General features: G+C 54.4%; 1 protein-coding gene across 1 annotated transcript in view; it reads left to right on the forward strand.

The window, feature by feature from the left end:
• TEAD4 (TEA domain transcription factor 4) overlaps positions 1-16,659 on the forward strand; it is a 129,480-nt gene that overhangs the window by 84,751 nt on the left and 28,070 nt on the right. Inside the window, exon 2 of the mRNA XM_056117788.1 lies at positions 4,497-4,755. Coding sequence (XP_055973763.1) covers positions 4,497-4,755 — 259 coding nt within the window. The remainder of the gene's footprint in view (positions 1-4,496; positions 4,756-16,659) is intronic.

Genomic DNA, 16,659 nt, shown 5'->3' on the forward strand with positions numbered 1-16,659 from the left:
TGGATTCCAGCACGGAATGAATCCTGAGCACAGCCAGAAGTAGCCCCTAAGTGTGTATGGGTTTGGGGGAAGGAGAGAGAGAGAGAGAGAGAGAGAGAGAGAGAGAGAGAGAGAGAGGGAGAGGGAGGGAGAGCAGAGAGAGAGGGAGGGAGAGACAGAAAGAGGGAAGGAGAGATAGACAGAGACAGAAGGGGAGAGAGACAGAAAGGAGAGATAGAGACAGATAGTGAGATATAAAGAGACAGGGAGGGAGGGATGGAGGGAGGGAGGGAGGGAAGAGAGGGGAGGAGAGGGGAGGGGAGGGGAGGGGGAGAGGGAGGGGGAGGGGAGAGGAGGGGAGGGAAGGGGAGGGGGAGGGAAGGGGAAGTAAGTTTGCTGGACTGAGGGAGGAATGTCTCAAAGGGCTGGAAGCTTTGCTTGCTGGAACCCCAGGCTAGAGCCTGACGCCACAACAAACTACTGCCAGGAATGAGCCCTGAGGACTGGACCAGGTTTGGCCCCCCCCCACAAAAAGAAAAAAGTGCCTTTGTTATTTTATTTATTTATTTATTTATTTATTTATTTATTTTTGCTTTTTGGGTCATATCCAGCGATGCACAAGAGTTACTCCTGGTTCACGCACTCAGGAATTACTCCTGGCAGTGCTCGGGGGACCACATGGGATGCTGGGAATCGAACCTAGGTCGGCTGCGTGCAAGGCAAATGCCCTACCCGCTGTGCTATTGCTCCAGCCCGTTTTTTTTTTTTTAATAATCACTAAATTTCTTTTGTAGTATGAGCATTTCAAAAACATCTACTGAATTGTGAGGCATTTATTTCTGAGTTTCATTTAGGTCCTACCCAGCCGGGCTGGGGACTGCTCCCAAATCAGTGCTCCTGGCAGTGCTCATGGGCTGTGCGGTTCCGGGGATGGAGGCCCGACCTCTGGCATGTGAAGCATGAGCCCCGGCCCTTGAGCTCTCTCTGGTTCCTGCTGCACATTTTAAAAGTTGACTTCTCTTCTAAGAAGTGTCTTTTCCTGCAGCCCAGAGAGTTTTCATGTGGCTGGTCCTGCAGGGGTCCCCGGTGCCACGGGTGGTCCCTTGAGCCCTGAGCCCTGAGTAGACCCTGAGTACTGCTGGTGTAGCCCAAATCACCCCCATCCCAGTCAAGTTTTTATTTCTAGAAGGCACAGAAATATGTATCTGTGTGCATGATTGAATCAAGAGCAGAATTTCTTTTTACTTTGTTTTTTTTTTTTTTGTGGCAACACCTAGTGGTGCTCAGGGCTTACACCTGGCCACCTGGCTCTGTGCTCAGGGGTCACTCCTGGAGGTGCACAGGGGACCATAGAGGTGTCGGGAATTGAACCTGGGTTGGCTGCCTGCAAGGGAAGAGCCCTACCTGCAGTGCTGTCACTCCAACCTAAGACCAGAATTTTCGATTTAGAATTTTTTAGCTCAAGTGCCCTCCAGCCTACCCCTGCCTAATTCTCACTTTTAAATTTTTTTATTTTGGGGTCACACCCAGCGATGCACAGGGATTGCTCCTGGCTCTTCACTTAGGAATTACTCCTGGAAGTACTTGGGAACCCTATGGGGTGCCGGGGATCCAACCCACGTGGGCCATGCCCTACCTGTTCTGCTGTACTGTCATTCTAGTCCCAACTTTATTTTTTTTGGGGGGGGATGGAATTCATACCCAGCAATGCTCAGAGATTACTCCTGGCTCTGCAGTCAGGAATTACTCCTGGAGGTGCTTGGAGGACCATACGGGATGCCAAGCATCAAACCCGCATCGGCTGCATGTATGGCAAATGCCCTACCCGCGGTACTATTGCTTCGGCCCCAACTTTTTTCTTCTTAATAAATATTGTATTGACGGGGCTGGAGCAATAGCACAGCGGGTAGGGCGTTTGCCTTGCACGCAGCCGACCCAGGTTCGATTCCCAGCATCCCATATGGTCCCCTGAGCAGCGCCAGGGGTAATTCCTGAGCGCATGAGCCAGGAGTAACCCCTGTGCATTGCCGGGTGTGACCTAAAAAGCAAAAATAAATAAATAAATAAATAAATAAATATTGTATTGACTCAGGCTTCCTTTGTAGGTCATAGCGTGCTCTCTCTCTCTCTCTCTCTCTCTCTCTCTCTCTGTTATATATCGGAAATGTAATAGGGCAAGGGTATGTAATAGGACAGGGATCTCCAAACGTGTTTGGCTTACTGTCCCCTTTATAGAGAAAAAAAGATTTTTCTCTGTGTCCCTCCATTCCCCTGAAGCTTCCACTCCCCCTATTCCCCAGGTAGTATCTCCCACTTTGGGAGCACTGGTTTAGGAGAATGGGAAACTGCATTTTATTTTACACCTTTAAAAGAAACAACAGGAGAACTGATCCATACAATCGAGTTGGTCAGGGAAGGTGTTATAAGGGAGCGTCATTGGGGTCCTTGGGCGAGGGGGGACAGGAATAATTTCTGAGCGCATGAGCCAGGAGTAAGCCCTGAGCACTGCCGGACGTGACCCCCAAAATAACAAAAATAAATAAACAGAGGTTTGTTTTGGGTTTGGGGGCCACACTTCCGTCTTAGTCCTGACTCTACACTCAGGATTTATTCCTGGCGATGCTTGGGGGACCACACAGGGTGTTGGGGATTGAACCCAGGTTGGCAGTGTGCAAGCAAGGCTGTACTAGTATTTTAATTTAATTAATTAATTAATTAGTTTGCCTTTTGGGTCACACTCAGCGATGCACAGGGGTTACTCCTGGCTCATGCACTCAGGAATGACTCCTGGCGGTGCTCAGGGGACCATATGGGATGCTGGGAATCGAACTTGGGTCAGCCGCGTGCAAGGCTGTGCTATCGCTCCAGCACCTATACTAGTATTTTTTTAAAACATAACAGAATGTATCCTCCTGGCCGGCTCTAAGTCTCCAGGTTTTTGTGTGTTTGGGGGCCACATTCAGGGCAGCTCCGGCTCTACACTCAGGGATCGCTCCTGGTGGACTCAGGGGACCCTGTGTGGTGCTCGAGGGATCTAACGGGGTTGGCCGTGTACAAGGCAGAAGCTCCCCTCACCTCTATCTCCCCGACCCCGCGTGGGCAGCTGCCCTGCTCTCCGCATTGTTGGGTAGCGGAATTCCAGAAAGCTCTTTCATCTTGCAAAAGCCAGAACTCTTTTTAAAACCCTCACGTCTTCTGCCTTCTGGCCCTTGATAACCATCGATCTCCTTTCTGTGTCCTGGACAGGTCACACTGGAATCACAGTTGATGTCCTTGTGCCGCAAGCTTCTCAAGGTCTAATAGGACAGTAGCAAAGTGGGCAGATTCCTCTTCCGGGTTTTCTTCTTCTTCTTCTTATTATTATCATTTTTTTGGTGGGGGGAGACGCCCAGTGGCGCTCAAGCCTTACTCCTGGCTCTGTGCTCAAAATTCACTCCCGGCAGGGCTCAGGACCATCTGGGAAGCTGGGGATCGAACCAGGGTCAGCCAAATGCAAGACAAATGCCTTACCTGCTGTCCTATCACTCCGGCCCTCTCCCCCTTTTTTTTTAATTTATTTTTTTGTGTTTGGGGTCATACCCAGTGATGCTCAGGGGTTACTCCTGGCTCTGCACGCAGGAATGACTCCTGGCGGTGCTTGGGGGACCCTATGGGATGCTGGGAATCAAACTCGGGTCAGCAGCATGCAAGGCAAACACCCTCTCCAGCTGTGCTATGGCTCCAGATCCTCCCCCCTTCCTTCCTTCCTTCCTTCCTTCCTTCCTTCCTTCCTTCCTTCCTTCCTCCTTCCCTTCCTTCTTTCTTTCCTTCCTTCTTTCTTTCTTTCTTTCTTTCTTTCCTTCCTTCTTTCTTTCCTTCTTTGTTTCTTTTCTTCCTTTCTTCTTTCTTTTCTTTCTTTCTTTCCTCCTTCCTTCCTTCCTTCTTTCTTTCTTTCCTTCCTTCTTTCTTTCCTTCTTTCTTTCCTTCTTTCTTTTCTTTCTTTCTTTCCTCCTTCCTTCCTTCCTTCCTTTCCTTCCTTCTTTCTTTCCTTCTTTTCTTTCCTTCTTTCTTTCCTTCCTTCCTTCCTTCCTTCCTTCCTTCCTTCCTTTCCTTCCTTCTTTCTTTCCTTCCTTCTTTCTTTCCTCCTTCTCTCCTCCTTCCTTCCTTCCTTCCTTCCTTCCTTCCTTTCCTTCCTTCCTTTCTTTCTTTTTTTTTTCCCTTTTTGGGTCACACCCAGTGATACTCAGGGGTTATTTCTGCACTCAGGAATTACTCCAGGCGGTGCTTGGGGGACCATATGGGATGCCTGGGATTGAACCCGGGTCGGCCACATGCAAGGCAAACACCCTGCCCGCTGTGCTATTGCTCCAGCCCCTCTACCCACTTTCTTTCTGCAGCTCCTCCTCACCTCCCCCACTGGCCTCGTCTCCCACCCCTTCCCAAGCCCCTATGCTGTGAGTGGCTAAGCAGAGAAGACCCTGGGTTTGGGGATCCAGGTCCTCTGCCACGGTCTCACCAGCGCCCGGGTTTCTGCCCAGCCAGGTCCCGCAGAAGCTACTCCAAGCGGAGCCTTGGAGGGCAAGGCCGGCACCATTACCTCCAACGAGTGGAGCTCTCCCAACTCCCCCGAGGGGAGCAACGTCTCTGGGGGCAGCCAGGCCTTGGACAAGCCCATCGACAATGACGCGGAGGGTGTGTGGAGCCCCGACATCGAGCAGAGCTTCCAGGAGGCCCTGGCCATCTACCCGCCCTGCGGCCGCCGCAAGATCATCCTGTCCGACGAGGGCAAGATGTACGGTAAGGAGCCCGGTGGGGACGGCTCCTGGCTCGGCGCGGAATACAGCAGCCAGGCAAGAGGGTGTTGGTGTTGGGGGTTTCTGTCCCGGGTTCCCAGGGATTGGAAGGGTCACCTGCAAGTGGATGTTAGGGGTAGGGAGAAACTTTGTTCAAGGGGTCTGGGAACTGAGGCTCATTGTCCCCCGACACCCACCTCTACACACTGGGAAAATCCCTCAACCAACCCCCCCAACCCCTCCGAGCCATGCCAGGGCTCATTCCGGATCATCACGCCAAAGGAAGGTAGAGTTTGGTCCCTGGACTCGTGTGCCCACCTGGACACCTTGAGTCATTCATTCCCGCCTCGGCCCTGCAGGGCCTCCCAAGTTTCCTGTGTCAGTGGAGCAGGTCTGTCCCGTCTCACAGTGGGGACTGCCCTCCCCGGCCCCCTGGGGAGACCGGCAAGGTAGACAAGGGTCCCAGACATGTTCAGGGACCTTGCACTCCCACAGGGCCTGGCCAGCAACGTCATGGGGAGGTGGGACCCCTCAGAAATGCACTGCATGGCCGCCACCACAGCTGACCGAGCAGCAGAGAGGGGCCCCCTAGGAAAGCTAAGCCCGAGAGTAGCCGGACTGCACAGGCTTCTGTTTCTATCGGAAGAATTAATGTCAACCTGCAGCGGGGAGGGGTGTTTTTGTTTTTGTTTTTTTGTTTTTTTGCCTTTTGGGTCACACCCGGCAATGCACAGGGGTTACTCCTGGCTCTGCGCGCAGGAATCACTCCTGGTGGTGCTCAGGGGACCATATGGGATGCTGGGAATCAGACCAGGGTTGGCCGCATGCAAGGCAAACGCCCTCCACGCTGTGCTATTGCTCCAGCCCCAACCTGCAGGGTTTTTGTTTTGTTTTTTTCTTTTTGGGTCATACCCAGGGATTACTCCTGGCTCTGTACTCAGGAATTACTCCTGGTGGTGCTCAGGGGACCCTGTGGGATGCTGGGACTCGAACCTGGGTTGACCGCGTGCAAGGCTAACACCCTCCCCACTGTGCTATTGCTCCAGCCCCCTGCAGGCCAGCTTCTGCGCCCCCATCCCCACTCCCGGCCTTGCCCGGCTCCCAACTTCCCACCATTTGAAGCCGCATGCTTCCCTGGCCTCTGCTTTTTCAGCTGCTTCCGGCGTGGGTGGGTGGGGGGGGGGGGGGAAGCAGCTTTTTGTTTCCTGGGGTGTGTTGTGTGTTACCAGATGACCATAATTGTGGCTTAAAACCACTGGAACTGATTCACTCTCAGCTTGGGGGTGGAGGCCGGGGGCCCAAGTCCCAAACCAGGTGTCACCGGTTTGGGAGGCTGGACTGGTGGGGTGTTGAAGCCCCCAGGACTGCAACACCTGGTTGATAAAGATCTTCTGGGTGTGGCCCCCAAACAAAATTTTAAAAAATGAAAGACAGCGTTTGACCCTTCTGAGATGCTTTAAAAATCATGACAGCGTCACTTAAAGATAGGCTGTGACAATTAATGTGTCACATCATGGACAGCTGTTGGGTGAAATACAGCCGGTACTCCTGCTGAAATAGGATGTGGAGGGCTGGAGAGATGGCTCAGAGTGCTGAGTGTTGTCCCCAACATCACGTATGGTCCCGGAGTGACCCCTGAGCACAGAGCCCGGAGGCACCCCCGAGCACTGCCCCGAACAGATAGGAGAGATGGAATGCTCCGTGATCTTGCTCACCGGTTATCTTCTTTTCTGCCGTGGGGACAGAGGCCTGAGCGATAGGAACGCAGACAGCCTGGGCTTTCTCCCCGGCCTCCCTGGGGAGCCCAGGAGCCCACGTCAGCCTCCCGCACTGCACCCCTGGGCCTCCCTGCAAGGCCTCCGGGAGTTCTGGGAAAAGGCTCTCCCACCCCTCACCATCCCGGCCCCACCTTGTGCCCAGCGCAGGGCCAGGTGGGCTGCAGGCTGCGCGGCTGGTGGCTGACCCATCCCCTTGCAGACCCCACCGTGGCCCGGGCACTGGAGTGGGTTCAGCTCTTCTCAGCTGGGCCCTGGTCTGTGCCATGGCCGGGCACACAGGACGTTGGCAAGAGCTTTTCTGTAGAGCTGGCCTGTCCAGCTGGACGGTATATATAGTTCTGAGCTCAGTGTATGTGTGTGTGTGTGTGTGTGTGTGCATACGTGCGTGCGTGCATGCGTGTGTGTGTGTGCGTGTGTGTACGATGGGTCACCAGAAGCCCCAGCAGAGAGGTCACCACTAACGTATCTGTGTGTGATTTGTATGCATATGTGATGTGTATATGTATGTGTCTGCATAGATAAGTTGTGTATGAGAGGTGTGTGTATGGGACATGGGGTTGTGTGAGCTGTGGGTAGAAGATGTGTATGTGTGAGGTTGTGTCTACGAGGTGTGTATGCATGAGGTTTGTGTATGTGTGTGCAAGAGGTTTGCGTGATATTTGCTATGGGTGTGTGTGAAATGTGTGTGCGTTGAGATTATGTGTCTGTGTATGAGATGTGTATAAGATGTTTGTGTGTGTGTTTGAGGTGTGTGGGTGAGATGTGTGTCTTGTATGAGATTATGTATCTGTATATGAAATGTGTGTTTTTGAGATGTCTGTATATGAGATGTATGTGTATGAGATGTGTTTGTGTATGAGATATGTCTGCATGTGGGATGTGTGTGTGTGTATGAGATGTGTGTGACATGTACATATGAGCATATGAGATGTGCGAGAGAGAGATGTGTGTGTATGTGGGACGAGCGTGTCTATGAGATGTGTATGAGATGTGTGTGTGTATGTGTGTGGGGGGTACATATGTGTGTATGAGATGTGCGTGTGTATGTGTGGGGGGTACACATATGTCTATGAGATGTGTGTATGAGATGATGTGTGTGCGACGTGTGTCTGTATGAGATGTGATATGTATATATGAGATTGTGTGTCAAATGAGATGTGTGAAAGAGAAATGTGTGTGTATGAGATGCATGTGTGTGTGGGGAAGACATGTGTGTCTATGAGATGTGTGTGTGCGTGCGTGTGTGTATGTGTGTTTTCGTGCATGTGTGTGTGTGTGTGTGTGCGCGCGCGCACCCTAGTGAGCCCCGGGAGGCAGGGACAGAGATGTCCCCCAGCTGCCCAGGCTCCCTGCACTGCCCCTGACCTCCAGGCCTCTCCTGCCCCGTTCGGGCTGCACGTTTCCTGAGCCCCTGCGAGCCCCGTGCTGTCCCCCTCCCGCCTTCCCCGCTGTCCCCTCCTGAGACCTGAGACCAGAGCACAGTGTGGCCCTGGCCAGCTGGCGGCCGCGGCAGGAGCACACGCACGGCCCCAGGGCCCCGGGAGCCCTGCACGCAGAGGCCCTGAGGACAGGGACGGAGCTGCTCGCGCCGCAGGTGGGCGGCCGGCCGGCTGGCGGGCACTCGGGTGGCACGCAGAGCCCCCGGGCAGATTAGCGCCTGTTATTTCTGCGCCCCGAGCCACCCCCACACGTGGACCCGCTCCCGGCCGCCGCCGTCGTTTCTGCCCCGTCACGGTCTGACCCTCGCCCTGGCACGGCCCCCTGGTCACTCTGACCTCCTTCGGCCGGCCTGGCTGCGGCCCCGCGGGCTGGTGGCGGGAGGTCAGGGAGGGCCAAGGCGGGCCCCGCCGCCCTCTGCCTCTCTCCGCCTCGCTTCTCTGTTCCTCGCCTTCTCCTCCTCCTGGGCCCTCGGCCGCTCCCGGGGCAGTGCCCCCCGCCTGCACCAGCTCTGCCCTCGGTTCTCAGAGCGGACCCGGTTCCCCTCTTGCTCCATTTGAGTGGCAGGTGGGTTGGAGAAAACCAAGGCTCAGTGGGGCAGGTAGGGTGTTTGCCTTGCACGCGGCTGACCCAGGTTCAATTCCCAGCATCCCATAGGGTCCCCTGAGCACCGCCAGGAGCAGTTCCTGAGTGCAGAGCCAGGAGGAACCCCTGGGCATCAGCCAGTGTGACCCAAAAAGCAAAAAAAAAAAAAAAGAGAGAGAGAGAGAGAGAGAGAGAGAGAGAGAGAGAAACCATGGCTCAGGAGTTTCATGGTCTCAGAGCAGAGGCAGGAGAACATCCTGGAAGAAGTCAAACCCCAGCACCCTCCACCCCTGGCCAGCTCAAGGAACCAGATCCCCGAGCTGCTGGGAGTTTTCTGGGGGCGCGTGGAGTTTGAGCTAGGGAGAGAGGGAGGGCAGTGCCCGGCCCTGGGAGAGACTGACCCTCTGCCTGGGAGCTTGGTAGGGGGGCTCCCTCTCCCATGGGGGTCTGGGCAGGTGCCTTTCTGACTCTGAGGGAGTGCTGGGGCCCTCACATCAGGGGAGCCTCACGGTGGATGAGTGGAGGCGGGAGGCTTGGTTCTGCTCCCTGTCCCTTGGGTTTTAATGTCCGAGTGTGTCTGACCACCACAGTGAGGCAGCCCCAAAGGCCCAGCACCCCGGGAGGGAGCAGATGCACCCCCTGGGTGCAGAGGGGTGCTGCTCTTGGGGCACCGCCTTGGAGGCGGGTGGGTGGGTGCCTGAGCCTGCCTGGGCTGCCCCGGGGGGGGGGGGGGCGGGATAACGGCGACAGGCCCGGCTGGATCCGGGCTGCCCGGGGACCCTGGTGCAGGCCCGTGCACTAGGGGGGGCTTTGGGGAGAGATGCATTGCCGCCCCTTGCTGGGGAGGCCCAAGCTCAGGGTTCTTGGCGCTTCCTCCAGCTGAAACTGAATCAGCCCGTCGTAAGGGGACGTTCTCACGGTAGTAATAATAGTAGCTGAGTGTGCTGGCTCGCGGCAGGCGGCAGCTGCTTCCCTTATTAAATGGCACAAATGTGGACTCGGTTTCTGGCCCCCGAGAGAGGGCTGGTGGCGAGAGGAGGACACCGCGGTGAGGAGACGACGGGACCCAGAGATGACCCGTCCCCTCACGGGCTTCGGGGTTTGGGCAGCAGGCGGGAGAGAGAGGATGGGGACTGAGGGGCTGTCCTCGTTTCGGGCAACTCTGATCGGGCCCCCTGAGCACAGAGCCAGGAGTAGCCCCTGAGCACCGCGAGGTGTGTCCCCACCCCTGCCCCTCCCCAAAGAACCTGGTGGGGGTACGTGCTGAGGTTGGGTGGGGGGTTGTGGTTTGGAGGGACGCTGTGTGAACCCCACAGAGGGGTGCTGGTCCTCAGCCCGGGGCGAGGCCAGGGCAGCCCTGGCCTGGGGTGGGGGGTGGCCGTGACCTGGGTGGGGGCTGCTGGACACATGTCCCCTGACAGATGCACTGCCGTCCTTCTCAGCCACACCCAGGGCCTCTCTGGGCTTGGCCAAGACCACCTGCCACACTGTCATGCCCAGCTGCCCGGCTGGCCTCCCCTGAGGTCACTTGTGTCCCCAGTAAGCACACTCAGCCCCTGGAGGGCTTTGGGGCCGGGGACAGACACTCATTTCTTTTTTTCTTTTTTCTTTCCCCCTTTTTTTTTTGGGTCACACCCGGCGATGCTATGGGGTTCCTCCTGGTTCATGCACTCAGGAATGACTCCTGGTGGTGCTCAGGAGACCCTGTAGGATGCTGGGAATTGAACCAGACCGGCCACATGCAAGGCAAACACTCTTCCCGCTGTACTATCGCTCCAGCTCCGGACACTTATTTCTTTTATTTTTTTCTTAAATTTTTGTTAGTGAAACACCATGAGGTACAGTTGTAGACTTACAAATTTTTGTGCTTGGGTTTCAGTTATACAATGATTGAGTACCCATCCCTCCACCAGTGCCCATTCTCCACCACCATGAATCCCAATATCCCTCCCACCCCCCATCCCCCCATCCCACCCTACCTCTGTGGCAGGACATTCCCTTTTGTTCTCTCTCTCCTTTTGGGTCCTGTGGTTTGCAAGAGAGGCATTGAGTGGCAACCATGTTTGGTCTATAGTCTACTTTCAGCATGCTTCTCCCACCCTGGGAGGATCCTCACAACACCCTTTATTTGGTGCTCTCTTCTCTATCTGAGCTCCCTTTTCCCCTAGCATGTGTGGCTGGCCTCCAAGCCATGGAGTAAAATTCCTAGTACTAATCTCGGCCATTCTTGGGTGTTAGTCTCCTATTTTGTTATTTTATGTTCCCCCGATGAATGCAATCTTTCTATGTCTGTCCCTTTCTTTCTGACTCATTTCGCTTAGCATGATACTTTCCATGTAGTACCACTTGTATATGAATTTCATGACTTCATCTTTTCTTACAGCTGCATAGTACTCCATCGCAGACACTTATTTCTTTCCCTCCTGTGTGTTCACTGGGATTTCTCTCCTTCCCTCTGCTGCCTACAGGGAAGGTCTTCACAGGGAGGGGGTGCAGAGCAGACCCCCCCTCACCCCTATAGCAGTGCAGAGGAAGCACTACTGCATCCGGGTTAAGAGGTATGCTCAGTCCGGGCTTGGGGTTTCAACTTTCAACTGCCATGCTCTGTGCCACTTGGAAGTGGCTGAATCGGGATCTGTTGGCTGCTGGGTCGCCTGGGTAAGGCCCTCAGCTTCCTCTCTGGCAAATGGGAGCACTGAGGGCCAGAGAGGGAGTGCAGGGGTTAGCGCACTTGCCTTGAATGATGCTGGCTCGATCCCCAGCACCATATTGTCTCTTGAGTACCACTGTGGTGAGCCCCGAGTGTGGAACTGGGAGTAGCCCTGCCAGCTGACCCAGTCCCCGACCTGTCTCCCCCAAAATAGGGGTTGGAGAGATAGTACAGCACTAATACACTTCCTGCCGGGCATGCAACTTACCCAGTTCAATCCCAGGCACCCTGTATGGTCCCCTGAGCCCTGCTGGGGGGATCCCTGAGCACAACCAGATGTGACAGAAAAACTAAAACCAACTGAACAAAAACACAGAAATTAAAAGCAGATAGGTTTGATCATCTACAGTATTCTAGGGAGGAGGTCAGGGGCTCAGACTCTCTCTCTCTCTCTCTCTCTCTCTCTCTCTCTCTCTCTCCCTCTCTCCCTCTCTCTCTCTCTCTCTCTCTCACACACACACACACACACACCCCTCACACACGCACGCGTGTGAACTCCCCCTCCCTTCCAACATCCTAAATTGTATCCTACAAATCTGAATTTCCAGAATGACCTGGTGTTTAGGGTTTTGGTTTGTTTTGGTGTGGGAGCCACACTTAACAGTGCTCAGGTCCTACTCCCAGCTCTGAACTCAGGGATAATTCCTTGGCAATGCTCAGGGGGACTGTATAGGGTGCCAGGGATTCAACCCAGGTTGGCTATATGCAAGACAAGAGCCCTGCCCTTGATACTATCTCTCCAGAGGTCTGAGGTTGCACAGCGGGTAGGGCGTTTGTTTGCCTTGCATGAGGCCGACTTGGGTTCGATTCCTCCATCCCTCTCGAAGAGCTTGGAAAGCTATCGAGAGAATGCCGCCCACACGGCACAGCCTGGCAAGCTCCCGTGGCGTATTGGATAAGCCAAAAACAGTAACAACAAGTCTCACCAGTGGAAACATTACTGGTGCCAGCTAGAGCAAATCGATGAATAAGGGAGGATAATGCTACAGTGCTATAAAAACCTATTTATTCTCATGGAAATATAGTGGGTTTTTTTTTTTTTTAATATTGAGGGGCTGGAGCGGTAGCACAGCGGATGGGGCGTTTGCCTTGCACACGGCCGACCTGGGTTCGATTCCCAGCATCCCATGTGGTCCCCTGAGCACCGCCAGGGGTGATTCCTGAGTGCAGAGCCAGGAGGAACCCCTGTGCATCAGCAGGTGTGACCCAAAAAGCAAATAAATAAATAAATAAATAAATAAATAAATGAAACATATTGAATCATTATGAGATACACAGTTACAAAGTTGTTCATGATTGGATTTCAGTCATAACAATGTTCCAACACCTGCCCCTTTACTAGTGTACATTTCCCATCAACAGTTTCTCTTCTGTCAACACCCTCCCTCCCCCCCTCAGCCTGGCCTGCCTGTACAACATTCTCTCTCTCTCTCTCTCTCTCTCTCTCTCTCTCTCTCTCTCTCTCTCTCTCTCTCTCTGCTTTTTGGGTCACACCCAGCGATGCACAGGGGTTACTCCTGGCTCTGCACTCAGGAGTTACTTCTGGCGGTGCACAGGGGACCCTATGGGATGCTGGGAATCGAACCCGGGTTGGCTATGTGCAAGGCACACGCCCTACCCGCTGTGCTATCGTTCCAGCCCCACTCCATCTCTCTTTTTTCTCTTTTCCTCTCTTCTCTCTCCATCTTTCTCTTTTCTCTCTTTCTCTCCTCTCTTTTCTTCATCTCTCTTCTCTTCTCTCCCTCTTCCTTCTCTCTCTCTCTCTCCCCCTCTCCCTCCCTCCTCTTTTGGGCACTATGGTTTGTAATATAGGTACATTATGGTTTGCAGTACAGGTGTACATCCCTTTATATACTTTCAGCACTCAGTTCTTGTCCGGAGTGATTACTCCCAGCTATCATTATCCCAGTGGTCCCTTCTCAGTCCTTCTCTGGCTCCCCTCCCCGCCCACACACACATCATTTGTGGCAAGCGTCCCACCACAGAACAACTTTACTGATACCTAATTACTGATACCCAATTACTGATTTCATTTTAGTTTTTCTTTTAGCCATGCTCGAGCAGGTCCAGTAACGCCTCCATTGGAGACTTTGTTGTTACTGTGTTTGGCATATCGAATACGTCACGGGGAGCTTGCCAGGCTCTGCTGTGCGGGCGAGATACTCTCGGTAGCTTGCCGGGCTCTCCGAGAGGGGTGGAGGAATGGAACTCGGGTCAGCCATGTTGGCCGCTTGTAAGGCAAACGCCCTACTGCTGTGCTATCGCTCCAGCCATACCTTGCAGTGCTCAGGGCATACTCCTGGCTCTGTGCTCAAGGATCACTCCTAGTGGTGTTCGGGACCCAGGTGGTGCTAGGAATCAAATCTAGGTCAGCTACATGCTAGGCAAGTGCCCCACCCACTGTGCTCTCTCTCTCTGCCCTGAAATCTGCATTTTTTGTTGTACATTTTGGCAGAGGTAAGTGCCATCAGAAGAGAACACACCCCTCGCTCCCCCAAAAGAAGAAGGATCTTTCCTTAATTTTGCATTTGTATTTTTCTTTATTACTTTTTTGGAGCGATAGCACAGCGGGTAGGGCGTTCGCCTTACAAGCGGCCAACATGGCCGGCCCGAGTTCGATTCCTCCGCCCCTCTCGGAGAGCCCGGCAAGCTACCGAGAGTATTCGATATGCCAGACACAGTAACAACAAAGTCTTCAATGGAGACGTTACTGGGCCCGCTCGAGCAAATCGACGATCAATGGGAGGGCCTTTACCTTTTACCTTTACCTTACTTTTTTGGTTTTTTGTTTTTTTTTTTTTGGTGGTGGGGCAGAGATAAACCCATCTGATGGTGCCCAGGACTTACTCCTGTCTGTGTACTTCAGGGGTCACTCCTGGAGGGTCTCGGGGGATCATATGAGTGTCAGGGATCCAGCTGGGGTCCCTTACACGTGCAAGGCAAACGACTTGAGCCCCGAATCTCTCTGACCTCGTATTTGATTCGGTTTTCTCAAGGATGCTCTCCCAGTGTTTAGATGCTTCTGAACCCACAGGCTCTGGGTTTGTTCCCCAGAGGAGATGTCCCAGAGGGCAGGTTGAGAAACACTGATTGGGGTCAGAGTGGTAGCACAGCGGGGAGGGTATTTGCCTTGCACACGGCTGACCCGGGTTCGATTCCCAGCACCACCAGGAGTGATTCCTGAGTGCAGAGCCTTGAGCATCGCCAGGTGGGACCCGAAAAGCAAATAAATAATAAATAAATAAATAAAAGTTGTTGATAAAGACTGGAGGCCACTAGTCTCCTTGTGTGGGCTCCGAGGGCCAGTCCGTTGACCCTTGTGCCAGGAGCAGTGTGAGGACGGCAGCTCCCTACTAACTGGGGCCGTGACCTCCAGCTCCTGTTCTGTGCCCTGTTTTCGCTTATCACTGGGGTCCCCTGGCCAGGGCTGCAGACCCGGGGGTGGTGGGTGTGAGGGGGATCCGTCCCATGGTGCCTGGGTGCAGGGTGGTGGCTGCGTGACGCCTTTCCCTGGAAAGCCCGAGCAGGGACACAGTGCTGTGTGGCAGCTTGGGGTGCTGGGGAGGCCGTGGTGGGTCTCCACCATCCACCCCCCTTTCCCAGGCCCCGTTCTTCCTGGCCGACGAGTCCTCCCAACGGTGGCCTCGGCCTCGTAATTCAGCCTTGGCAGGGGAGAAAGGTCAGCTGGGGGGCCAGCTGCATCTTGGCGGTTCTCTCTGGGGACACGCCAGGTGGCCTCCAGCCTACACACTCCACCTCCCTCGCACCACCCGTTTCCTGAGTGAAGGCGGGAGGGGGCGGGGTGCTGGGCCCGCTGATCCTGCGCTGCGCAGAGAAGTGACAACCCCCACCCCCACCCCGCCCGTGGTTCCACATGCGGCGCCCATTGTGGGGGTCCCAGTGGGTTCACTGTGCAGCCCCTGTGTCTGCTCAGATCCCCACCCCTTACTATAGTGGACACTCAGGTGGCCTTGTTTGGGCCAGGAGCTCACAGGGCGGCAAGTAGGTGTGTGCAGGTCACCTGACTTCTTTTTCTTTTTTTTTTCTTTTTCTTTTTTTCTTTTTGGGTCACACCTGGCGATGCACAGGGTTTATTCCTGGCTCATGCACTCAGGAATTACTCCTGGCGGTGCTCAGGGGACCCTATGGGATGCTGGGAATTGAACACGGGTCAGACGCGTGCAAGGCAAACGCCCTACCCGCTGTGCTATCATTCCGGCCCCTCACCTGGCTTCTCTGTATTGGACTTAAGGGCCTCTGACTGCCTCCTTGGGTTCATTTGGGGTCTCCACATTGACACCCCCTTGGTCGCCTATTCCCCACCCACAGAACAGGCAGCTTTTGTTTTTTTGTTTGCTTTTTGATTTGGGGTCATCCCCAGGGGTGCTCAGGAATCACTCCTGGTGGTGCTCAGAAAACTGTATCTGTATGGGGCTCAATCCCGGGTCTCCTGCATACAAGGGAAGTGCTCTACCCACTGCGCTATCTCTGCAGTCCCCGTGTTGGACTGTTGTGGGGGTCAGCCTGGGAGAGGGATGGGGGGGTCCACGGGTGTCAGCTGCAGGAGGAAGCCCAGAACCCGGGATGTCCCTGCAGCCCCACAGTTGGGTCGAAGGTCCCACTCAGGAGGGGGGATAGAGGGGGCTCCCCATCTGCCATGGGGTATAGGTGACACGGTGGCCCACATGCTCCGAACCCGCGAGGACTCCAGGTGACCAGGGGCCTCAGGGGACCAGGAAGGGGTCTGCAGAACGGTGCATCCTCCCACCCTTCCCTTGGGGACGGGTCTTTTCTGCTTTACTCACGGTTGCTTCTTCTCTGTGTACGCAGCACACCTCTAATTTATGGACTATCCATTGTTTAGTGTGTGACCATTTCTCCAGTCTCTATTTATGGGTTTTTTTTTTTCTGCTTTTTGGGTCACGCCCAGCAATGCTCAGGGGTTACTCCTGGCTCTGCGCTCAGGAATTACTCCTGGCGGTGCTCAGAGGACCATACGGGATGCTGGGAATCGAACCCAAGTCGGCAGCGTGCAAGGCAAAAGCCCTACCCGCTGTGTTATCGCTCCAGCCCCGATTTATGGTATTTTATGTGTCTCGGATCACGGATCACAGTCCTCCCGTTGTTCATCGATTTGCTCGAGCGGGCCCAGTAACGTCTCCATTGGAGACTTTGTTGTTACTGTGTTTGGCATATCGAATACGTCACGGGGAGCTTGCCAGGCTCTGCCGTGCGGGCGAGATACTCTCGGTAGCTTGCCAGGCTTTCCGAGAGGGGCGAAGGAATCGAACTCGGGTTGGCCATGTTGGCTGTGTGCAAGGCAAACGCCCTACCGCTGTGCTATTGCCCCGGAGTGTATATCGTTGTTTTCTTTGCAATAAACTAGTCTCCAAGATTT

This window comes from Sorex fumeus, unplaced genomic scaffold (genome assembly GCF_029834395.1).
Source record: "Sorex fumeus unplaced genomic scaffold, SorFum_2.1 ptg000036l, whole genome shotgun sequence".
Classification (NCBI taxonomy): Eukaryota; Metazoa; Chordata; class Mammalia; order Eulipotyphla; family Soricidae; genus Sorex; species Sorex fumeus.